The following is a 25,192-nucleotide window of genomic DNA, read 5'->3' as shown; positions in this document are numbered from 1 at the left end:
TACATTTTGTAACACTAGATAACTGAAAAACTGAAAACGCATGACGTCTCCCTTCTCACCCCTGCCAAAAAAATTTTTTCAATTAAAGTAGCACATGTGATTATTCAACCAATTGGATTTTGGTCGGACATGACGTCATCGACCAATTAATTGACCAATCTACTTGAGGCTGTCAGCCCGACAGAGATGTTATGCAAAAAGGATCATGCAATCGTTGACAGGCATTTTTCAGAATAGCTTACAAAAACCCAACTTTTTAATACATTTTTCTTATCAAATATGAGAACGTAACATAAAAATTATAACTCAATTCCTATCCAATTTGCAATATGAGTCAAAATCATTACAATTAGATATTTATCAAAAATTTTCAGCTCTAGTTTTATCTAATATTGTGTTGTTATGATATAGAATTATTTATTGCTTGTGTTTGTTGGTAAAAAAAAAACAAACATAATAGAAGGAACTTAATTCCATATCAAATCACAATTGCAATGCTGTGGAAAAATCACAATAAGATTATTTTCCCAAATTGTTCAGCCCTATTCAGGCATGTAGTCATAGGTGTCTTGGTGTCCTCTCTCACTAGTCTCCTTCTTGCACGCTCACTCAGTTTGTGAGGACGGCCTGATCTACGCAGATTTACACATGTGACAGTCCTTCCGTATCTTGATGATGGATTTAACCGAAGATGTTCAATGCCTTGGATATTTTTTTGTATCCATTCCCTGAATTCTACTACTACTTCAGTAACATTTTCTTTGAGCTGCTTGGAGTGTTCTTTTGTCTTCATGGTGTAATGGTAGCCAGGGAAACTGGACCTGATTTTTCAAGAGCTTGTTTTCAATACTAGTTTTGCTGATAAAAGAATTCCTGAAGCCTGGTGAAAAACGTGATAGTTTATTAAGAATGTTTTCGACATGTTTAACATATTTGGTTTTAAAGCCTAGCTTTAAAAGGCCAGCTTCTCTGACTTCCTTCATTCAACAGTTCATAAGGTTTTCAGTTCCTCTAAATTAATTTACAAAATTCTAAATATCCCTGAAATTAGAGTATTCAATAAATTAATTGCTATGATCCCTTCTGAACTAATTTATTAGTGGAGATTTGCAGGTAAATGAAAGCAGCAACTCTCAATAGCAATGTAATTCCAGCAGCCAAGGACTCTTACATGAGCATGGTTTGGAAGAAAATCAGTAATTCCTTGACTTTTTCTTTGTTGTGGAGCATAAAATAAAAAGCCTCAAGGAAAAATGTTCCTCTAACACTCTTAATTAGAAGAATAAATGTAGAATCTCGCCACAGAAAGTAATGCTGTCTGTATTAAAATCACATACTGACATAGGGATTTCTAAATCTGAAGAAAATATGTCTCCGAGTGTCTTAATTAGCTACCCGTCTGTCAGAGTATGTTAGATTAAAATCATGTTCGATGTCCATGGCATCTTTGGATTGTAAACTACAAAGGACAGGTTCATGATGCAACGTGAACTCTCAGTCTTTATCATCTGCTTGGGTATGGAGAAGAAAACAAACTGGAGGAACAAAACAAAGGGAAAGCACCTCTCGGCGAAGCAGTCACAGGACTTTGAAGTTATCTAACATGTCTTCAGAGAGACTGACTTTGATGTTCAGAGGACTCTCCTCACACAGTGACACATTCCCCTGGAAATAATTGTCAAGCGTGTTCCTCAGCACATATACTGCCCCGCAGGCAGCACAGACATGAACTCTTGTTTGTTCTTTGTTCAGAATTTCTTCTTTCCACTTTATGAGCTCTAACCGGTGGCATCATGACGACTGTTGAATGACATGTCGAGGTTTAAAAATGACAATTTACCCTCATAATGCTGTCATATAAGCAGTTACTCATACAGTTATGGATGAAAGTATTGGCACGCCTGGAATTTTTCCAGAAAATACACCATTTCTCACAGAAACTGTTGCAATTACAAATGTTTTTGGTATACACATGTTTATTTCCTTTATGTGCATTGGAACAACACAAAAAATCTGAGGAAAAAAGACAAAATTGACATAATTTTACACAAAACTCAAAAAATAGGCCGGACAAAATGATTGTCCCCTTTTAAAACTGTGGGTAAATCATTTTATTTCCAGCATGTGATGCTCATTTAAACTCACCTGTGGCAGTAACAGGTGCTGGCAATCTAGAAATCACACCTGAAGCCAGTTAGAATGTCTAAAAGTTGACTCAACCTTTGTGTTGTGTGCCTGTGTGTGTCACACCAAGCATGGAGAAGAGAGAGAAGAGCCCAGAACTGTCTGAGGACTTAGGAAGCAAAATTGTGGAAAAATATGAACAATCTCAAGGTTACAAGACCATCTCCAGAGATCTTGAAATTCCTTTGTCCACTGTGCGTAATATAATAGAAGTATATAACCCATGGAGCTGTGGCTAATCTCCCTGGACATGGATGGAAGAGAAAAACTGACAAAAGAATGCAATGCAGGATAGTTGGAATGGTGGATAAACATCCTCAGTCAACTTCCACACAAATTCAGGCTGTCCTGCAGACTCAGAGTGCAAAAGTGTCAGCTGGGACCATACGTGGTCATCTGAATGAGATGAAGCACTATGGCAGGAGACCGAGGAGAACCCCACTGCTGACAAAGAGACATAAAAATGCCAGACTGGAGTTTGCAAAAATGTTCCTGAGTAAGCCTCAGTCCTTCTGGGAGAACATTTTGTGGACAGATGAGACTAAGGTAGAGCTTTTTCTGAAAAGCACGTCATTCTACCGTTTACAGAAAACAGAATGAGGCCTACAAAGAAAAGAGCACAGTACCTACAGTCAAACATGGTGGAGCTTCAAAGATGTTTTGGGGTTATTTTGCTGCCTCTGGCACTGGGTGCCTTGACTGTGTGCAAGGAATCATGAAATCTGGAGACTATCAAAAAATTTTGGGCCACAATGTAGGGCCTAGTGTCAGAAAGCTGAGTCTGGGTCAGAGGTCATGGGTGTTCCAGCAGGACAATGACCCCAAACATACCTCAGAAAGCACCAAGAAATGGTTGGAGAGAAAGCTGGAGAGTTCTGAAGTGGCCAGCAATGAGTCCAGATCTAAATCCCATTGAACACCTATGAAGAAATCTTAAAACTGCTGTTGCAAGAAGCACCCTTCAAATCTGAGAGACCTGGAGCAGTTTGCAAAAGAAGAGTGGTCCAAAATTCCAGTTGAGAGGTGTAAGAAGCTTGTTGATGGTTATAGGAAGTGGTTGGTTTCAGTTATCTCTTTCCAAGGGTGTGCAACCAAATATTAAGTTGAGGGTGCCAATAATTTTGTCCAGCCCATTTTGTGAGTTTTATGTAAAATTATGTCAATTTTGTCTTATTTCTTCAGATTTTTTGTGTTGTTCCAATGCGCATATATGAAATAAACACATGTATACCAAAAGCATTTGTAATTGCAACAATTTCTGGAAGAAATGGTGTATTTTCTGAAAAATTCCAGGGGTGCTAATACTTTCGTCCATGACTGTACATCTAGTCTTCCTCTGGCAAGTAGACTGGCAAGTCCAGAATAAAGCTGTGAATTCAGAGGAAGAGTGAAAAAGGTAAGACAATAGCACAGAACTGGCAACCAAACAATGATGAGTCCTCTTTTTTTGGTGTGAGACTGTTTATGAAGAGGAGACAGGTAAACAGGTGGGTGGGAAAGGTCAGGACACTTATAGGCCGATTAGAACAGGGAACAGGTGTGAACATGAAGCGAGAAAGAAAAGTCAGAGAGCATCTGCTTGAGACGTGCTGGCAGGTGACCTTGAGAAGTGGAAATGGAACTTTAAAGAAGGGACAAGAAGACAAGCTGTGACAGACTGACACCATGCTTCCTTTTCAAACAAGATGCACTTGCTGCATCTTCAAGTATTGCAGTAGTAAAAAACATTGTGAAGGTGCAATATTACTGCAGTTCTTCAGGTGTCCACCAGAGGATGGCTTCAAGCCTGCTAAGGCCCATTTACAACCAGTTAAAACTGCCCATTATGACAGCAGAAGTACATGTTTTAACAGCCTGGACAAGTGATGCCCATAATTTGCTTTATTAGGGGTGTGGCTGATCTGACTGGCAGGTAGCAGGTTGTAGCTTTTTGTCAGTATTCTCAAAGTCCATGGCAGCTCCACTTTGTTGCAAGATGCTAAATGTTGCTATATTGACCTAAAGGTAATTAAAATTTCTGGTACTTGAGGGGATTGTGGACAGGCTGTTCCCTTTAAGATTTTGGAGAACGGGAGAAAAACGAACAAAATGCAGAGCACGGACAGAAAGGTCCATCCATATCCTTATACATTTCAAATGTATGGCATAAATGAGCCTTAAAGTAGCATTTTCAATATGGCACTAGCCATTGATGGACTTCAAAAATAAACTTCAGAAACCAATGAATGACATCACTGAGCCTACATCCATGCTTTAGTCAATGGTAGTGCGTTATTTTACAAAATGAGCCTCAGTTTGCATTTGAGACTAGCCTGTAACACCTTTAGGAAGAGTTTATTGGGTAAGATTTGTACTGAGATGTACCTTAATTTTCTCATAGACTTCTATATGCAACTAGTGGAGTCGCCCCCTGCTGAGCATAAGCAAGATTGCAGGTTTAGGTACTTCCACCAGGGGCTATTCCGCTCTTTATACCCAGTTTATGTTCAGTGGAGGCTGTTGAAATTCAGAGCATGTATATCTGCTACTTCTGGTTACTCCTTTTTCCTAAATTCACAGAGACACTCTTGTGTACTTTTGCAGAAGAAGAAGTTGGAATTGAGGCTGTAAACAGCCTTGGGTTCAGTCAACACAGGGGCCTGCGTTGGTGGCAGCGTGTTTCTTCAGGTACTGTTGATAATAAAAGATAATCGTTTGTCAGGTACACTTTAATTCAGTGGCCATGTCATAAAGGAAACTTCCTGGCATATGTGCTGGATGTCCCTGCATTGTTTGTGGCAAAGTGTTGGCAGCCACACTGTGTCAACTGGCTGACCTTATTCAAATTAATTACAGCAGGGGACAAAATTAGCGCCTGCCACCTGCCAAGTCCTGGTTACATTTTGGCTTTGGTGTGTAAAAATGTCAAGTCATCTGCCAGCATGCCAGAAATGTCTTTTTCCCATCGAAGGGGTTATTAACGAATAACTTTCAAAGAACAGTCTGCTGCATATATACAGGTGCATCTCATAAAATCAGAATATCACGTAAAAGGTCTTTTTTTCTGTGACTTTACAACAAAAAGTTAAACTTCCATATATTCTAGATTCATCTCCTACGAAGTGAAACATTTCAAGATTTTTTTTTTGTTTCTATCTTGATGATTACAGCTTACAGCTCAAGAATATCACAGTCAGTACACACAACCACAATCATGGGGAAGCCTGCTGACTTAACAAATTTCCAGAGGACAGTCATTGATATTCTTCAGAAGGAGGGTAAGCCACAGAAGATCACTGCTGGAAGAGTAGGCTGCTCTCAGAGGCTATGCCAGAGCAGATTCATGGAAAGTTGACTGGAAGAGACAAATGTGGTTAGAAAACAGGGATGAGCTCAGCCTTAAGAGGATTGTCAAACAAAGCAGATTCAAGAACTTAGAGGAGCTTCACAAGGACTGGACTGAGACTGGAGTCAGTGGATCAAGAGTCACCACACAGACGGGTCCAGGAGATGGACTACTAGTGTTGTGTTCTTAGTGTTGAGCCAGTCCTAAACCAGACAACATCATGAGAGTCTTGCCTGGGCTAAGGAGACAAAGAACTGGACAATTGCTCAGTGGGCTAAAGTCCTGTTTTTAGATGCAACTTATTTGGCATTTTATTTGAAAATCCAGGTCCCAGAGTGTGGAGGAAGATCTGAGAGGCCTAGAATCCAAGGTACTTAAGTCTAGTGTTTCCAGTCTCCACAGTCAGTGATGGTTTGAGGTGTCATGTCATCTGCTGCTGTTGGTCCACTGGTCTTTATCAAGTTCAGAGTCAACACTGTCAGCCATCTACCAGGAGATTTTAGAGCACATTATATTTCCATCTGCTGAGAAGCTTTATGGAGTTTTCCTTTCCCAGCAGGACTTGGCACCTGCCCACAGTGAAGCCAAAACTACCAGAAACTAGTTTGCTGACTTGCTATTACTGGGTTTGATTGGCCAGCAAACTGGTATGACCTGAACCCCACAGAGAATCTCTGCAGCGATGATTGTCCCTCTGGATCTTTCCATCTCCACACAGGAACTCTGGAGCTAAGTCAGAGTGACCATCAGGTTCTTGGTCACCTCTTTTATACCCCCTAACAATCTGCTCCTGTCGGCAGAGGGAAAGGCTCTAATCAGCATTCAGACCCGCTTCGACTGACCCTGCAATGGACAATGATTTGCCAGGTGGGAGGCCTTTCAATTTAATTTACCACAGGTGGACTCCAATCAAGGTTTAGGAACATCTCAGCAAAGAGAAATGGGAGGAACCTGAGCTACATTTACAGTGTTTTTTTCAAAGGGTCTGAATACTGTGATGTTTCAGGGGTTTTTTGATACACTTGCAAAAATCTCTAAAATTGTTTACTCTTCATCATGATGGGGTACTGAGTGTAGATGTATTAGTTCAGTCTTACTTTTAACTGGTTTATTGCACAACAAATTTACAGTTTTACTTGCCGGCGAAGGCTCTGCTCAAAAGATTCTCCCTGGGTTAGACAAGCAGCTTGCTTTGACTTTCCAGGAAGTGCATGGCTAGAACCCCCATATGGATAGATACAAGTTAAAAAGCAATAAATCCACAGTTCCATTTATTTGAATCTGAGGGTGAAACATTCTTTAAGCTATGAAGGAGGTGGCTGGGGTGGAGGAGGCTATGCCTCACAAGCAGCAGCAGCATAGTGCATCAGCATTTATGCAAGCAAGTATTAGTGAGAAGGACATTATATTTAAATTCACCTATGTGTTGAGAGAAAAGGCTGCAGTTGGCTGTATGAGCTAGGAGGTGATAATTGGGATCAGCTGGCTGTCAGCCAATCACAGCTGGGCGTATGAATACCATGTTCTGCATGGAGTATCACTAGGCTTCATGATAAAAGTGAAATTTTTTGACTTTAGCATCAGGCTGCTATATATTAAAATTCAAACAAGCGAAGGGGATCTGAATACTTCCTGAATGCACTGTATATTATTATCTCTTGTCAGAAAGCATAGCTCCAAGTTCAACGCCTTTTTTGTTTTGCTAAAATATAATAAGGTAATACTTGAATATTCTAAAGAGCTAGAATTATTTTGAAATTCCATCCAAGTTAGATTTTCTAGTGGCCAGCTTCAGGCAGTTAAATCCCTGCATTTTTTAAGCAGAGCTCATGTCAGTTCAACAGTGGCTAAATTCCAGCTTGAAGAGAACCAAATCATAGATCCAAATTCAATTGGAAAGTAGGTTTAAAAAGCTAGAACAATTTGAAGCTTAGCTCTGACTTCAAGTATGTAGAAGACAACCAGATGAATGCTGAATGACCTGCATGCATGTTCGCCCACATGCAGAATCAGGGAAGTAGACTGCATTCGGTTCTCTGCCCTCGCGAATCATACCAAAGTCATGTAAGAAAAATCATTGCGAGTGAAGGAATGAGCACAGTGAAAATGCAGACGCTCTTTGGAAGCCCTCAACTACGCACACTGATGGGAAGTTCTTCAGAACATGCTCCAGTATCTCTGCTCCAGGCTTGGCCCTTGTCAAATATAATCCCTCTCTTTAAAAAAACACTCTGCTGTGTACTTTGAAGTTTCATACGAGGGCAAAAAAGTGTCAAAAACTAATCAAAACTCATGACAGATTACACACCCTGGGTTTTCCTCTTCTTGTTCGCTGTGAAATGAATGCATCCCTCCATATGTGCCATGCTCATCTGATGAAGAACGGGTCGCAGGTCTGCTCTGTTTCTGTGTCCTTCTGAGCTGCCACCGATGCATATTTACATTTCATTGCCCATTTTTGCATCAGTGACAGCTGTGGCAGGGGAGAATTTAGCTCATATTTTATTGAAGCAATCTGCAGCTATCGAGGTTGACTCAGAAACTTGGCAGGTCGTCGAGAAATGGGTACTTTTTAATTCATTATTTATCGCATCCCTATGACACTCGCACATGCTCGCACGGTGCTGCATTGCTACTGGGATGCTGTTTGTGTGAAATCTAGAGAGCCAAGCCAGAGGATTTGCCCAGGCATTGTGTCTTTGTGTGTGTGGGCACGCATGTGGGTGTATTTTTAATTTGGATCCCCTGGTCCACATTCAATCCATATTTTTCTTTTATTCGGTCACTAATGAGGCTCCTTTCTCAGTTCAAAGAAAAGAAAATGCTTTCAAGTATCACTGCAACTTTGGGGCTTGTTTATCAGCATCATTATTAAGTCATTGGGAAAAGACGCACTTTATGTTGCATCATTTATTGCATTAGGCTTCAAATAATATTATTGCTGCTGGACTGGAGCACCAGGTTGCGTCTCGTGCACCTCATACTGACTGACTGTGAAATGACCTCTTTAGTTGTAATGTGCTAAAGTGAAACATAATATCTGTGGAGCAGCCTAAGCTCAATGACTCATGCAGTATTAGCTTTGCTGCTTCCTCTCAGCATGCAGAGGCAGTTGTAGTTGTTTTCACATGCCCATTATGCATGCTTGTTGATGCCTCAAGACATGGTTATTTTTTTTTCTCCCTCCTTCATTTTCAGCAGAGCCTCGACTGATGTTGCGCTGAATTGCGTGAGCCAACTTTGACCCCTTGATGTTTCTTTGAAGAGGCCCCCAGAATGAGCTTGTTCTCCCTCTGTCTCTGCAGGGCCCTGCTGTTCCTGCTCCATAATGACCAGGCTGGACTGGAGCCCATTTACCTGATGTGTCACTGTGACACTCAGTGCTTTCTATGTAAAGCTTTTCTCCCTTTTGTAAGGGCCAGCATTCTTGAATCGCACTGCTGCAGTGCTGACAAAATAGTTACCCACCTCAACCTAGAATCCTGCACACACACACACACACACACACACACTTCCTCACACATTTCCTTTCTCTTTATGGATTCAAAGCCAGTCTTCTCCAGCTCCTTTGTTCGCCACTCCAGGCTGGGCTCAGATCCTCTCTGCTCTCTGTAAGCCCGCTCTGCTCTGTCATCAGGATTACAGGCTGTGCTGTAGCAGATTAATGACTGACAACTCTACACTCCTCTCAGCATTGCGAGGCACACACAGAGCTACCAGGAGGAAGCGTGTGCCTGGTTGTGAGGGAGAGAGGAACAACTGCGGGGGAGATAATTCATTGTGTTGGTCTGTGAACAATATGTTAGCCATGTGGATGTGAGCCGGTGAGCGTGTGTGTAAATGTCTTGCTTATTTGGAAGCTGCGGTTCGTGCAGCTAAAGCGTTTTAACATCTTCACCTCAGTGCAGCTCCGCGGTGCACAAAGATAAAGTCCCCATGATATCAAAAGAGATTTATCACATCACATTGGGGCCAGCATCTGGGTCAATAACAAAAACAAGCTTTTCACATTCACTAGAGATCATTAACTGTGTTAATAATTACTCAAAAAATGTCTTGGATCACATAATTTACTGTATGAACAGAGCCTCTAAAAAAGTATTCACCCCCTTGGATATTAGATAGATTAGGATAGTTGATTAGTGCAAGTGTGCATATGAGATGAAGCATTTTACCACAGAGAGTCTTCGTACAGTATTTCAGTTACAGTGAATAGATTCATTATGTACTGCATTTAGGTAGGGTAATAATTATTATTTACAATGGAAGATACATTAAATTTGTAAATACTAGGGTAAATAGATTAATTAGTACAACTATGCATATAAGGGGAAACTTTTACCACAGTGAGCTTCAAATATAATTGAGACAGAGTAAAGCAGTAAAAGGCAATGTCAGCTATTTTGCATAAAGGCAGGGAAAAGGGCGTCTTAGTTGAAAGTTCTGTTTTATTCTATTCTTATTTTCTGGTGCTTCGTGACTGTTAAATGGTCTTTAGAGTAACTCTGTGACTGTTGAATGGTCTTTAGATTGAAAGTTTTTCTTTCACATTTTTATTCATAAAAGTCAATTTATATTGGCCATTGATTTCTGAATTCAATCAAAGGGTTAAAAATCCAAGGGGTGAATTCCTTTTATAGGCACTGTACCAACTAAGCATAACAGTTTCCGGCTAACGAGTAATTAGTATCCCAGGTTTGCTAGCTTGAATTTCCTGACCCTCTCCTCACCCTGCTCTCTGACTTCCAGTTTCCATATTTTTCCTCCTGCTCATCCTTTTTGTTAGAAACCCTCCTTCTGTTTGTAGTTGTGGGTGTTTTTTCGGCCATATTGTGTTCTCCTTCTATAAATAAACCTAAAAAAGAGTAAGTGGGGGTGTTTCCCCATGCTGCATAAGTCTTAGCATCTGTCATCTAGGGATGTTTGCTAATTGTGAGTTTGATGGAAGTTTTCCGAGTTCTTCCAGCCCTCCATCATGACTTTAAATTTTGAAAGCTACCAGCTGAACTACTCGACCTGTGACTAGCTAGGGATTAAGCACCTCGAGCAAGCTAATCTTTTGATTTATTCTGTCCTTCTCCCTGCTTTTGTATTTAATTTTTAATAATCTGACTTCTCTACTAGTTCACGCTCTGCCCATCCATTTTTTTCCAAATAAATTATATCCCAGTGGCTGTAATGGTGTTTTTTTAAAATGATGTGTGAGGCAGTCAGACGGAGAGATAATGAGGACGAGCTTTCCATGTGAGTAAAAACAGCAGGACTGTTTGTTCCTCCTCATTGTTTGAAAAGCTAGAAGTAGCATTACAGGGTTTGGCGTCCCACACACAGGGGTGTAAATTTGTCTTCTTATGAAACCCTTTTTGAATATTTACGAGGCTTTACCATGACGATACGTTCCTCTGTTAACCAAACTGGGCTCGCTGGTTAACACTAGCCCATTTCTCTATCCTGCCTTGCTCTCCCTGTTGTTTCCATGGAGTTTAAATCCTCCCTGATGTTTTCTCCCCAAACATGCTGAAAATTTTAGTAGTTTCATGCCAGAGCTTTAAGTTGGTTGAGATGGAGCTTTAGTTGAACAAGCATCTTCTGATGTCTGTGCTTGCTCATGTGTACATAGATATTCTTCTGTCATGGAGCCTAAAGTACCAGTGACAAGTCTAGCACATGTGAATTTCATCCTGACGCTGATGCATTCTCCCTCCTCTCAGTTAAAAACACAACAGTGTCTGTTTTCTAACTGCTTTGTTTAAGGCCATGTGGAGCTGGCAGAGCTGTACAATCCAAACAAACAGACAAACACACTGAGAGCTAACATTTTCAGAAGTTTGTTATAAATTAGGCCATGATCCTGTACCACCTTGGAGCCTCATAGAAGCAGCTTATGTGTGTCATGAATTACTAAGTAGCAATATTTGGGGCTTCTCTCGCTGCCATCAAACAGCTGAGGCTTAATTTCCTGAGACTTGCCCTCAAGTGTCCAAGAAAGTGGGCTGCCTGTGCCACCATCTGACAACTTAGAAACGCCCGTCTTCGCACAAGTCTGTGATATCTTAGTATGTTCTGACTGTTTTTCTACAATGTATCACATAAGGCAGTGGTTCTTAACCTTGGGGTTGGGACCCCATTGGGGGTCGCGAGACACTGAGAGGGGGTCTACAGATGCCTTAAAACAAACCCATAATATTTTTTAGATTACACATTTGCCACTTGACTTCAATTTTGCCAAATTTTCACCTTTTTTTAAATCATTTTTCCCTACCAATTTTAACACATTTTTGTGAAGTAAAACCCATTTTTGTACATTTTAAACCCTTTCCACCATTTTTTTTCCTGCCTGTTTTTGCCACTTTCTGACTCTGTTGACCCATTATTGCCTGTATTAGCCACTTTTTACCATTTTAACCCATTTTAACCAAATTTCCCTGTTTATTTTGGCCATCTTTTGGCAGTTTAACCCATTGCTGCCTATTTTTCTGCCTCAGTTAATCCATTTTTGCCACTTTAAACTCATATCAGCCACTTTTTAATCCCTCTCTACTAATTTCTATGCCTGTTTTTGCCCCTTTAACCCTTTTTTTTTTTTTTTTTTTGCTATTTTGTGCTTATTTTTGCTACTTTCATTAAATTTTTGCTGCTTCTAACTCATTTTTGCTGGTTTCAAAATCCCATTTCATCACCTTTCCTACCTATTTTTGCCATTTTCAACCCATTTTAATTCTGTTTTTAAGCAAAAGGATTTAAATTTTGAAGAAGGCTCCTTACTATAGCAAATGGTTTGTTTTATAAGAGTGGTTATTATTCAGGTTAAAAATATGGATGTCACAGCTTCATTCTACAATAAACCATAATTTTGCTGACCTCCCTGTTCCCCCAGTTTGTTTGGGCCCCAGAAAGCTCTCCCCTTTATTCCCCCCTTATGGGCAGCCTTGTTTGAACATGACTATTCCTGATGTGCATGTCTGTGTTCAACCATCTTCAGGCACAGTGAGGGTCCCCGGTCTCTGGCACCTTTATTTTTGAGGGTGGCGGGCTGAAAAGGTTGAGAGCCCCTGATATAAGGTACCTTTTTTTTTTTTTTTTCGTGCAAAAACATTACAACAAAGTAGTGACACAGGATAGTGAACAAGAAACACAAAATATCAGGACAAGACAATGACATGCTACAGTGGTACGTTGGTCAGGTAGAATATCGTTTTCAGAGGTGTTTGATTAGGAGTTTTTTTTTCTCTCTGATATAAGGTACCTATAGAAAACATCTTTAATGTCAATTAGATAAAAATATGTATTGCAAAATTAGTGACTACATAAATATTAACCCTCTTCAAGTCAGTATTTAGTAGAGTCACCTTTGGCTGTGTGAATAGGTCTCAATCAGGCATCCACACCTGGAGGTTGGACAGGGATCAGGTGTGAACAGTCCTTTTCAAGCCAAGCAACAAATTTTCTATTGGACTGAGGATTGGGCTTTGACTCAGCCGCTCCGAAACATTCCCCTTGTTGTCTTTAAACCATTTCTGTGTAGCTTTCTCTGCATGCTTTGGGTCATTCTCCTGCTGGAGAATAAATCTTCTCCCTCGCTGTGGTTTTCTTGCAGACTGAAAAGGATTGTCCTAAAGTATTTTCCTATATTTTGCTGCATTCACTGCTAAGAAGCATCCCCATAGCATGATGCTGCCACCACCATGCTTCACAGTGGGGATGTTGTGTTTGTGGTGATTTGCAGTGTTTGGTGTCTGCTAAAAAGCACAAATTTTGTCTCATCAGACCAAAGAACTTTCTTCCACTTGACCATGGAGTCTCCCTCATGCTTTTTGGTGAACTCTAGTCCAGACTCAATCTGAGTTTTCTTCAACAGTGTCTTTCTCTTTTCCACTCTTCCATAAAGCTCTGACTGGTGAAGAACCCGGCCAGTAGTTGTTGACTGCAGAGTCTCTCCCATCTCAGCTGCTGAAGCTTGGAGCAGTCATAGGTGTCTTGGTGGCCTCTCTCTCTAGTCTCCTTCTTCTCATGAGGACGGCCTGATCTAGGCAGATTTACATATTCCTTCTTTTCTTCATGATGGATTTCAGAGTCCTATGTGATGTTCACTGCCTTGGAGTTATTTTTTTTTATCCATCCCCTGACTTCTACTTCTACTTCTACTTCTCAATAACCTTTTCTCTGAGTTGCTCGTTCTTTTGCCTTCATGGTGTAATGGTAGACAGGAATACTGATGAACCAGTGACTGGACCTTCCTGACACAGAAATTTTCTTTGCATTTGTTATTTGTCAAAAAAGTCAGATTGTATTGACTATGATTGATTTGTAAAATCAGTAAAAGGGTTAAACATCCAAGGCGGTTAGTACTTTAGCCCGATTGTGGGTCTGATCTGAATCATGTCTGTGCTCTTCAAGTCATCAGCCTGCAGCCGGGCTAAAACAGTTCTGTTATCTTATTTATATTAGCCAGTAAGTGTCCATTCGACAGTCTTAAGAATCACAATCTAACAGTGTAACAGGGAGATGCTTTTAACGTCCACCAGCCGTTGATCTGCCAGAGAGAGTAGGCAGAAGGAGTGCACTATTTTCTTCAGTCTCTGGCTGAGTCAGAAGTAGAGAGTTTCAGTGTCAAGCCAAACACAGACAAGGTTGATATCTAAAGATAAATGGATCTAAAACACAAGCAAATCAAAATAAAGCCTAACCGTTGGCTGTCAGATAAGTTTAGTCTAAAGTGTCTGTGTGGATGCTGTTTGGATCTCTAATGGCCCGAGGTTCAAAGGAAACAAACTAGATATCTTTGAGATTGCTGCTGTCTAAAACAGTTCAAGTCCCAGAGACCTTCACTTATTCAGTATTTGACCCCAGTCTGAAATTACCTCAGATTTGTGTAGCAGAGATTTTTTGTATTCTTTCTCCTCAAAGACTCAACATTTAGGTTGGTAACACCTGGACTAAAGCACATCATTATCAGCTCTCATTTATTTTCATATCCATGTTAATGAGGTATTTTAGATATTCTTGTTAGGTTCTTTAGTTTTAAGAAATGATACAAAACTGTCACAGCAGATGTTCACTCGTCCACTTTAGCTCCTGTCCCTCACAACGAATCTGGCCAGCTCCGTCCAAGGCCGTCTATAAGGGGGGATAATGGGGAGACCGATCTGGGGCCCAACAGCACCGGGGGCCCATGGAGGTCAGCAAAATCTTGGCCCATTGTAAAGTTTAGCCCTTAAAACCATACTTTAATTTTTACCCGAATTATAACTACTGCTATGAAAGCAACAAATCTTTTTTTTAAATTATTTATGCTGTTGTATATAACCTTCTTTAGAATGTAAAAGCCTTTTTTAAAAACAGAAATAACATGGGTTTACAGTGGTGAAACAGGCAGAAAAAGTAGTGGTAATGGATTGAGAAGTAGCAAAATGGCATAATGTGGCAAAAATGGGCAGTAAAGAAGGTGAAATAGGATTACAAATCAGAAAAATGAAGTACAAGTTGCAAAAATGGGTTAAATGTGCAAATTTTGGTTCAAAGTGAGTATAGCAACTGAAAAGTGGTTAAAAATAGCAAATATTGGCATAAAAAGTGCAAAAACTGGTTAATATTGGCAAAAATTTGTTTAAAATGGCAAAAAAATTGAAAAAAGTGGAAAGGGTTTGGGATAGCAACAACCTAAGCAATAAATCATTTTATATCACAACCTACATTTAGTCGAGCAGCGTGCTTTGACTTTCAAGGAAGTGCGTAGCTAGAAACCCCCATAAGGAACGATGCATTTATGACAATGTGCATTGAAAACCATATAAAGGAGCTATAAAGGAGGAGGCTGGGGTGGAGGAGGTGACGCTTTGCCAGCAGCAGCAGTGTAGTGCATCAGCTTTGATGCAAGCAGGGATTAGTGAGAGTACGTCATCTTTGAATGGACCTCTGTGTTGAGAGAAAGAGCTGTGATTGGCTGTGGGAGCTGGGAGGCACCTGGCTATCAGCCAACCATAGCTAGGGGTATGACTTACATGAACTAAAGCTGAACTGCATCAGTATTAGATAGAATTAACTAGGGCAGAATGATTTCAAAAATATATCTAATTGCAATTGTTTTTGGTCATATTGCAAATTTGATATCAATAACTTTACTGAAAGGGAATTATGGTTTTTATGTGACTCGTTTTCATTAAGAAACATGAAAAGGAGAACTTTTGTAAACCATTAAACTGGTATTTCAAGTTAAAGCAATATTGCACCGTTAGTGATCGGTAAATTGCAGCAGGCCATATTGCCAGTTTAACCTCATTTGCAACTAATTGTCCAGCCCTAATTAGAAAGCAGCAAAAATAGGTTCAAAGGTGGAAAAATGGGGAAAAGATGGATGGGGTCATTAGTTGTTAAAATGGGTCAAAAGTGGCAAAAATGGGTTAACAGCGACAAAGACAGTAGAAATGGTTTAAGAAGTTTCAAAATGGCATAAAAGTAGCAAAACTGAGCAGAAAAGAAGGTTTAAATGTTTACAAGAGGTTAACATTGGCAGAAAAGGCATGAAAAAGGGTTAATACTGCCAAAATATGTTTATGTGCAAAAAAAAGGATAAAATTGTTAAATTGTGTTAACAAAGGCTAAAAGCAAAAAAGAAAGTATGAAAAATGGGCAGAAAAGGAGGTGAGAAAGGATTTAAAAGTTCCAAAAATGGGTTAACAGATGCAGAAAGTGGCAGAAATGAGTCAGAAGTGGCAACAAAGGTCTTAAAAGTGGAGAAACATGGTTTAAAAAGTGGGAAAAGGGCTTATAAGAAGCAAAATCGGCAGAAAATGTTGTGGGACTAAAAGGATCAAAAATATGTTTAATATGACAAAAGAGTGATGAAAAGGGGTTTTAATAAAGCAAAAATGTGTAAAATTGGTGAAAAGTGGCACCAAAACAAGCAAAAATGCTACTGATCCAACAAACATGCATTTTCATAATCAATAAATCACATCTGTGTGTGTGTGTGTGTGTGTGGGGTCTCTTTGTCTTTCAGATCAATTCTTGTGGGCAGGCCTCTCATCCCCACCCCTACTTAACAGAATCAGCCAGACTGATCTTTCAGATTTGCAGCCAAAAGTTGATTATATTATTATTTCTCTGAAGTATTTTAGACAAAACCAAGTCTTCTCTGCAGTTTGGAAAGTCTGCTGACTGTTGTTGAACTGTACTGTGTGATGAAAATCCAATAATGTGCCTTTATTAACAGCACCCTGAAATGGCTGCTCCAGTTCTTTCCTCCACATGTTGCTAGGGCAAACTGTTGAAGAGATATTCATGTGGAAAAAATCAATGTATAAACATGTATGAGCCTGGGCATTAAACATAAACAAGATGAAGGAAGTACCGGCCCATCAGTGTGAACACAGAGCTGAAAACAACAAACCTAGACGGCGTCAGCACTCTTTGAACGTCGTTAATCAAAGACATATTTATAGGAGACATTTATCATAGCTGTTATATTAAACAGTTCTAGTACTTTGATAAAACAGCTCTGCTGTGGTATAAGTAAAAGCTTTTAAAGCTGTGAGAGTGAAACACAGTGAGCTAAATCTATAAGCTATATCTCCATAAGCTGATCAGAGCTGCAGATCCTGGTGATAATAATCATTATGAAAAGGAACCGCTTCTTCATTGTTATTGTGAAATATCGCTGCTTTACCAAGCATCTGATGGGTGGACTAATGCTTTTAAATATGTTGAACAAAGATGGAAGACGCATACAGGCAGCTGTGGTAAAATACTTTTATAGAGCAGTAATCCATATCTGAAATATAGCATCCAAGCAGAATAGCCCTGATATGTACAGAACTCAACTCACTCATTTTCTCCATTGATATATGCTTTTATGTAAATATGTTCATTTGTGTTGGTGTGGCTGCTTCATGTAGACATGTATAGTACTTTGTCATCAATTACAGTTTCATAAAAGTTTTAAATACAGGTCATAATAATTCTTTTTAAATGTCTCTGGATATAAAAGCTGGTGTTCTGACCCTCATTAGTCCATTAATGAAGATGAATACTTCCTCTCTGTCTTCTCTCTCTTTGCCTATAAACTTTATTTCATCTTTTAGAATATTCTCTATCTCTACTCGGTATTGCCTCTTGTACTGTGCCCCTTGCCCCTTTCCACTTGCTATATATTCTCTTTATACCTCCTAATTGCTTCCTAGCTGTGACTCATATGTGGAGTGAACTTTTGCTTTTATTTGACTTCAGCACTTTTACTTCCCTGCACAAGTATCAAACTTCTAAGTGCTGAAGAGGCTGATTTTAAGAGCAGTAACAACATGTGTGGCCCAGTCAACCGTTCCCATCAACTCCAACAACAACAGCTAAAACCATAACCTTTGTCCCTCTTCCTCCTACCTCACTTTTGTGTTTGCATTTTAATTCTCCACTTCACTCCACGCTTGTTTTTTTTTTTTTAATCACTTCTCCACAGTTTAGATTTTTTTTAAAGAAGGGTAAGCAGTGCATTACAGTATCAAAGTGTCTCTTTTTCCTGTCCTCTTGTTTTCAGAGGAACCAGAAACATTTCTTCCTGTTCTTCTTGGTGGTGGCAGGGGGTCGCACTGGCTGAGGGGAGTCCTGTTGGTGGGGTGTGGGGGGCTGGGGGGTGGGGGGCTGTGGCATGCCCTCAGGAGGGTCGCCCACCTTCCATGTGCGGACCACCTGCCCCTCCTGCAGACGGAAGTCGTGCTCCACACTGGAAAACATAAAGACAGAATACAAGATAGTGTAAGTTATGTGTGTTTAAAGCTGCAGCACTGGTTTGGCTGATATGGGGTTAAAAACAAGACCTGAACTCTGCATTTACACGTCAGCTAGGGATGTACCTTTACTCTTTGAAAGTCACAGGCAATCATTTAAAAATGTGAAGATTTTTGGAACAGTTAGAAGTGCACAGCCCAGCCCAACATGGCCAACAGCTGAGTCAACCTGGGATCCCCACCCCTCCCCTGAGGCTCAGGCCAAGTCAGCCTGGATTCTGGGCCCAGTCTTAGCTATAACAGTGCTATGCTCCACTGATCATTCTTGCCTCTGTTTTGTCTTTGTTACCACCTCTGGATGAATTTTCCCTTCTATTACGCCTCTGCCGCCTTCATAGTGAAGATGAAATGTCACTGTAAATATCATGCCTTGAAATGGCACGGTGAACAAGCCTGTTGTTACTACTTATTTGCTCTTTAAGACCAAATAAAATCATGCCTTGGGGTTTTGGAAAGTGATGATTCTTCTTCAGTTGGATCATAATGCTCCACGAAATAGCCTTCTGAGTGGGGGCGCTGTCGCTCTCTTACCCCAAGTGAAGGCCAGCAGTGGAGAGAGAGGCTGTCACATGGAGAGAAATGTTTAAGATCCAAATAATTTGGCTTTATTTGACAGAAAAATTGTAACATAAATAAGTGACTGCATAAATATTCATCCCCTTTAAAGTGACTGACCTAATTCAACAGAGGTCCAAACAATTGGTGCTAGTCGTCTCCCAATTAGCAAAACTAGGATCACCTAAGTGTGGCTGCAACTGTGTCTGGAAGGTCCAGTCACTGGTGAATCAGTATTCCTGGCTACCATTACACCATGAGGACAAAAGAACACTCCAAGCAACTTGGAGAAAATGTTACTGAAGAGTAGAAGTCAGGGGATGGATACAAAAATATGTGGAAGGCACTGAACATCCCCCAGAGTTCAGTTAGATCAGACTGTCCTCTAAAACTGAGTGAGCGTGCAAGAAGGAGACTAGTAAGAGAGACCACCAAAACACCTGTGACTACTCTGAAGGAGTTCCAACACTTAAGACACGAAAATGGTGCCACCACAAACACACTATACCAACCCTGGAGAATGGTGGTGACAGCATCATGCCGTGGGGATGCTTCTCAGCGCCTGAATGACCCGGAGAATTTAGAGAAAGCCACACAGAAGTGGTTTAAAGACAACGAGGTGAATGTTCTGGAGTGGCCGAGTCAAAGCCCAGACCTCAATCTAATAGAGAGTTTGTGGCTGGACTTGAACAGGGCTGTTCATGCCTGATCCCTGTGCAACCTGACAGAGCTTGAGCAGTTTAGCAAAGAAAAATAGAGTAAATCAGAGTCCAGATGTGCAAGCCTGAGACCTATCCACGCTGACTCAGTGCTGTGATTGCAGCCAAAGGTGACTCTACTAAATACTGACTTGAAGGGGACTAATACTTATGCAGTGACTTATTTGTCCTTGCACACTTATTAGATTGGCATTACTTTGTAGAAATCTGTTTCCACTTTGACATTGAAAAGGTGTTTTATGTCAAAAACCCAATGATAATGACCGTGATTTACTTCTAAAATCTATAAAAGCGAAAACATTTAAGGAGTTTAATATTTTTTTGTAGGCACTGTATATCCATGAGGTATATTTGATTTTGAGCCATGTTAGGAATGCCACCTTTTGCAGACTTTTATATTTGAAATTGAAGGCCAGGCAGGTGAATAAAAAACAGAAACCTTCTACAAAGCTCCAAAGAGCTACAGATTCAGGTTATAACTCCTTGAATAGGGAATGTTGATTTTAAACTGCCGTCCTTATATATTCAATCATCAAAATAAAGCTGACCCTCAAGAGAGAGCACAGATCAAGTCAAAGCCTCACAGAGGAACAGGCTCATGTATCTGCCACATGGTCGTAGATTATATTGAAGCTGTTGACAAAGTGAATCATGAGCCAAAATGCTGAGTATCACAGAAATGTTGTGGCAGCAGGAGCGATCCCAGGCCTGTATTTGACACACACATCAAATGAAAAAGTCAGCAAGGTGCATCGGCAGTCACATGACAGCACAGCTCGGGGGCCTCGCTGCTGAAATGAGACGTGAACCCTGATGCACCGCGGCAGCAGCAGCAGCTATAGGTAAAGGTAAGCAATAATAAATATATGCATCTGCAATGAAGGAATAAAAACAATATTTGCTTGCTGATTTTCTCTTGTCAGCAGTTACATGTCGAGTAAGCTTTTCCCCAAATGAACTGATTCTTTTTCCTTCTCTGCTTTTTTGTATTCTTTTTACTTCACCGCTATTCTTGCTTATTATGCAGTGGCCTAGTTAGCTGGTGTTTCTCATCACAGCACAGAGGCTGGAAATAAAGAGGACTCCCTCAGTTTGAGGAGACGAGGAGAGGAGAGCTGCAGAGGACGCGAGGAGATCTGAACTCAGCGGGAGCAGGCCCTGTTGTTTCACATTCATATCCATCTGGCTTCAAAACTCCCACTCCCACAGTCACTCAACCACTTCACTCAAAACAAATGAAACATCAAACTCCAGACGGGAGCACAGTGCAGGCAACGAGTGCGGACAGAGTAAACAGTTAAAAAGTGAGTGGGAACAAAGAGCAGTGGAGTGGATTTCTTCCCTCGGCAATATTTACAGCAGGTAAGAAAATAAAAGTCACTTTAACTAAAGCTCTGAGTGGTGGCTGGGCCCGCTTTACAGCTGCAAACAAAGCTCAAAGGCTGTAAAACGAAGCCCCGGTCGTTAGCACAGGAAGTGGTGAAGTCAGTCTAAGGGACGGATATATTTACAATCATGATACTTAAAACAAGATAAATTATTATCGATGAATGCATCTGCAGCCTCAACGTACTTGGCGCCGGTTCTACCAACTGTGCTCACGTTACACCCAAATATTTTGGTGATTATTTACAGTTCGTACCACTCAGACAACCTACAGGGCCTGAGTCCAGTGGCAGATTTTCCTCCCAGGACCACAATGTCAGAACCAGCGCGCACTGTTAATTGGCTTTGGACGTTATCTTTCTGCAGCTTACCTCTATAGAGACCACAGGGTCTGTTTAGAACCACTCTACCTGTCTCATATTCAGTTTTATTCAAAGAATTTAATCAACACAATACAATAAAATCATACGGCATAGACAACACTTAAAGACATAAAAATTGGCGCGCCGGTAGTTGAGTGATTGAGGCGCACGCCATGTGCGCAAGCAGCCCGGGTTCGAATCCGGCCCGTGGCACTATTTCCTGCATGTCTCTCCCTCCCTGTTTCCAACTCTATCCACTGTCCTATCTGATAAGGGCAAAAAGGGCCAAAAATAAATATTAAAAAAATAAAAATAAAAAAAAAATAAGACATAAAAATTGAACCTTGAAGAAAGACAAGGCAAGAGCATTACTTCTTTGTTGTAGTTGAAAACAGCAGTGCCTATAAAAACTATTCACCGCCTGGATGTTTTACCCTTTTATTGGTTTCATAAATCAATCATGGTCAATATAATTTTGCTTTTATGCCATTAAAAACCCTGTTAATTTGTCTCAAGTGTTTTTAGTATAAAGACACCTGTGTCTGGAAGGTCCAGTCACTGGTTAGTCAGTATTCCTAGCAGCCATTGCACCCTGAAGACAAAAGAACACTCCAAGCTACTCAGAGAAAAGGTAATTTGAAAGTATAAGCCAGGGGGTGGAAACAAAAAACCAAAGGCACTAAACATCACAAACCGAGTGAGCGTGCAAGAGGAACCCTAGTGGTCGAGTTCTTCACCAGTCAGAGCTTTATGGGAGAGTGGCAAAGAGAAAGCCACTGTTGAAGATAACTCAGATTCAATCTGGACTAGAGTTCATCAAAAGGCATGTGGGAGACTCCATGGTCCAGTTGAAGAAAGTTCTTTGGTCTGTTGAGAAAAAAATTGTCCTTTTTGGCAGACACCAATCACTGCACATCACCACAAAGATACCATCTCCACTGTGAGGCATGGTGGTGGCAGCACCATGCTGTGGGGATGCTTCTCGGCAATCTGCCATGAATGGCTTGTAAAGGTAAGGTGTAAAATGAATGTGGCTAAATATAGCAAAGTACTTTAGGACAATCCTTTTTGGTCTTCAGGGTTTAGGCTAAGGCTACACAGAAATGGTTTAAAGACAACAAGGTGAATGTTCTGGAGTGGCTGAGTCAAAGCCCAGACCTCAATCCAATGGAGAACCTGTGACTTGACTTGAAAAGGGTTGGCCACACCTTATCCCTGTGCAACCTGACAGAGCTTGAGCAGTTTTGCAAAGAAAAACAGAGTAAAATTTCAGTGCCCAGATGTTTGAGCCTGATAGAGACCTATCCACACAGACTCAGAGCTGTGACTGCAGGAAAGGTGACTCTACTATACTGACTAGAAGGGGTTAAGATTAATGCAGTGATTTTTTTTATATTCTATATTTTTATGTGAAATTACTTTGTAGAAATCTGTTTTTACTTTGACAGTAAAGAGGGTTTTTTGTATTTTTTTTCCTCAAAAAAGCCAAATTATACTGACCGTGATTAATTTATGAAATCAATAAAAAGGTAAAACATCCAAGGGGGTGAATACTTTTCATAGTCACTGCACATCATGACCTGAGAGTATTGTGTTTATCAGTCTTGCACCAAAACCATACATTTTTGTCGACTTTGTGTCCTTGTTAACTTGTAAAATAAAGGTTTACTTAGAATTAGTGCAACAACACAATACAGCCTTGCAAACGCAGACACATCATTTATTTCTAGCACCCTCAGTCCGTCTCTGCTGTTTTACTTCCTTGAAATAAACAGAGTAAATAAACTCTTCTGTCCCCTCATCTCCACAGCATCCCTGTTTGTGCCACCGCACAGCTCAGCTCCCCAGTGGCTTTAACTTTGCGTCTGCCGTGTTCCCTCTTTGTGAAAATGAATAGCCCCGGTCCACAGCTCTGCGTGATGAAGGCTGCATCGGCGCTGTAGGGAGCTGTCCACCCTCAACCTTAATTATCTGCACGCTGAGCCCACAAACTGTGGCAGGCAGGAAGCTGTGAACCTAACACAGCTCTTTCTGCTGCTTCTCCCCTGTTCTCTGCTCACATCAACGCCTTTTTTTGGCTACCGGGTGCACCCATCCTCAGGTGTGTTTTATAGACAATACAGGCAATAAGTCAGAGGGTCAGCTCTGTGATTTGTGCAGTAAAGGTTTCTGAGATGGACTGTGGGAGAGAGGGATTGACCTGAGCTTAAGGGTGGTGGTTTCAGGCTCGTTCTAGTGTAACTGAAGTTGAAAGGAATTTGTTTTCACAGTTATGACTGTGTGTACACCTCATGTTCTCTAATATAAATCACACGGCCTTGAAAAACTTTAAATCCCCCTGCAGGTTAAAAAATGTGTTTTCCTGTGCGTTCCTCCAATTGGATGTTTGGCCTTCATTCATTTTCTCCTGGCTCTTGTTAAACATGACTCTAAGTCATACACTGACAAGCATCAGTTCCTCGCATCACAGCTGGAACGGAGGTCAGCCATCGAGGAATGTGAGACTTATCAGCAAGAGTAGTTTGGAACAGTGCTGGAGACTGTATCTGCTGACACATTATGAGGAAAAGATGACGGCGCACTCAGCACCACTGATTTTTACTGTCAACGCTTGACCACACTTGGTCTCTCTCAAGGCGAGCGGAATACAAGTGTCAGATACATGAACGCAGCCCCGGTCACCGAGAGTGACATCATCAACAAGCTACAAGGACACGCCTGTGTTAACAATCATGCCTGTCTGAATTCATCCATTACACAGGATAAAGCCCACCATGGCATTTTATAGAGCTTAGTCAGAAATATGAAACCCTGGTAGAATCAAAGATGCTATTATACCCCACATTAACATCTGTTTTGATGGTAAATGGGCTTGAGCCTGGGTTTATTTACTTGTCTGACTGCTCAAAGTCCTTCTTACACCACAGGTCACTCTTACCCATCCATATACAGTCGCTCGCCACTGACACAGCAACAAGAAAGGTTAAGAGTTTGACCTGGGGACACACCTATAGAGGAAGGCTGTAGGAAAGAATTTTGGGGTTCGAATATGTAAAAACTCATTAATATTTGAAAGCTGAAGTTACTATTCAAGCATGTTTCTAAAAATATGTTTTGTTGCTGAGTCTCTCCCCTCTCTGCTTGGCCTCTGCTTCACCCACATGTAGGTGTAGGAACCAAATGTTTCATCACATGACACGTGACATGATGAACAATTAAGTTTTCACACCAAAACACAGAGGCGCAGCAATGGCCACTATTGGGGATGTTTATCGCCAAGGTGGTGCACACAAGTGGCAACTGAGGCTTCGCTACATCAAGAGATGCTGATGTACGAGAGTAAAACCACGCGGCCCACCGACAGTAACCAGCTGAAGTGGTGGAAAATGTTCCGGTCCAGGTCTTCTCCTGTCCCAGCTGGCACGCCATTATCTGTGCATCTCAGGTTTCTCAGGGGGGGTTGGCGCGTGTGATTGGGAGGAGGGCAGAGGGTTTATTAATAAAAAATGTACATAAAAATGGGACTGTAGACAAATATTGACAGCCCTACTACACAGCCGCATTTCCATCAGGTAGTCCAGTTTGTACTAGTACAATCTGGCATAGTTTGGTATGCTAAACTCAAAAGTAGTTAGCGTTTCAACGGTCGCCCAATCCCTCACTTGGTGAGTGGACTGTAGAGGGTATGCATGAGGTGTCAAGGGCAGTGTTAAGCTCCACCTTCCTAGCACAGATAGGTGAGCTTGGCACCCCTATAAAAGGGTGTCAGAAAAGTGAAACAGTATGGGTTGGTTTTAAGGGACCCTTTCCAGCTTTTGGTGATGAAAACACAAATGAATTTGTACCGTGCTGTACCAAACTGAACTAGACCACCCAGTGGAA

The 25,192-nt window shown here is 41.0% G+C and overlaps 1 protein-coding gene across 3 annotated transcripts in view; it reads right to left on the bottom strand.

Annotated features, from left to right (window-relative positions):
• Window positions 1–17,261: 17,261 nt before the first annotated feature.
• The window catches only part of LOC121525159 (mucin-2), a 178,988-nt gene continuing 171,057 nt past the window's right edge, over window positions 17,262–25,192 (bottom strand). For all 3 annotated transcript variants that reach the window (XM_041811000.1, XM_041811002.1, XM_041811001.1), the window contains exon 4: window positions 17,262–18,224. In XM_041811000.1, the coding sequence (XP_041666934.1) occupies window positions 18,035–18,224 (190 nt within the window). In that variant the 3' untranslated portion in view covers window positions 17,262–18,034. The remainder of the gene's footprint in view (window positions 18,225–25,192) is intronic.

Source organism: Cheilinus undulatus, linkage group 17, assembly GCF_018320785.1.
Source record: "Cheilinus undulatus linkage group 17, ASM1832078v1, whole genome shotgun sequence".
Classification (NCBI taxonomy): domain Eukaryota; kingdom Metazoa; phylum Chordata; class Actinopteri; order Labriformes; family Labridae; genus Cheilinus; species Cheilinus undulatus.
This window is presented reverse-complemented; position numbering and strand designations above follow the sequence as displayed.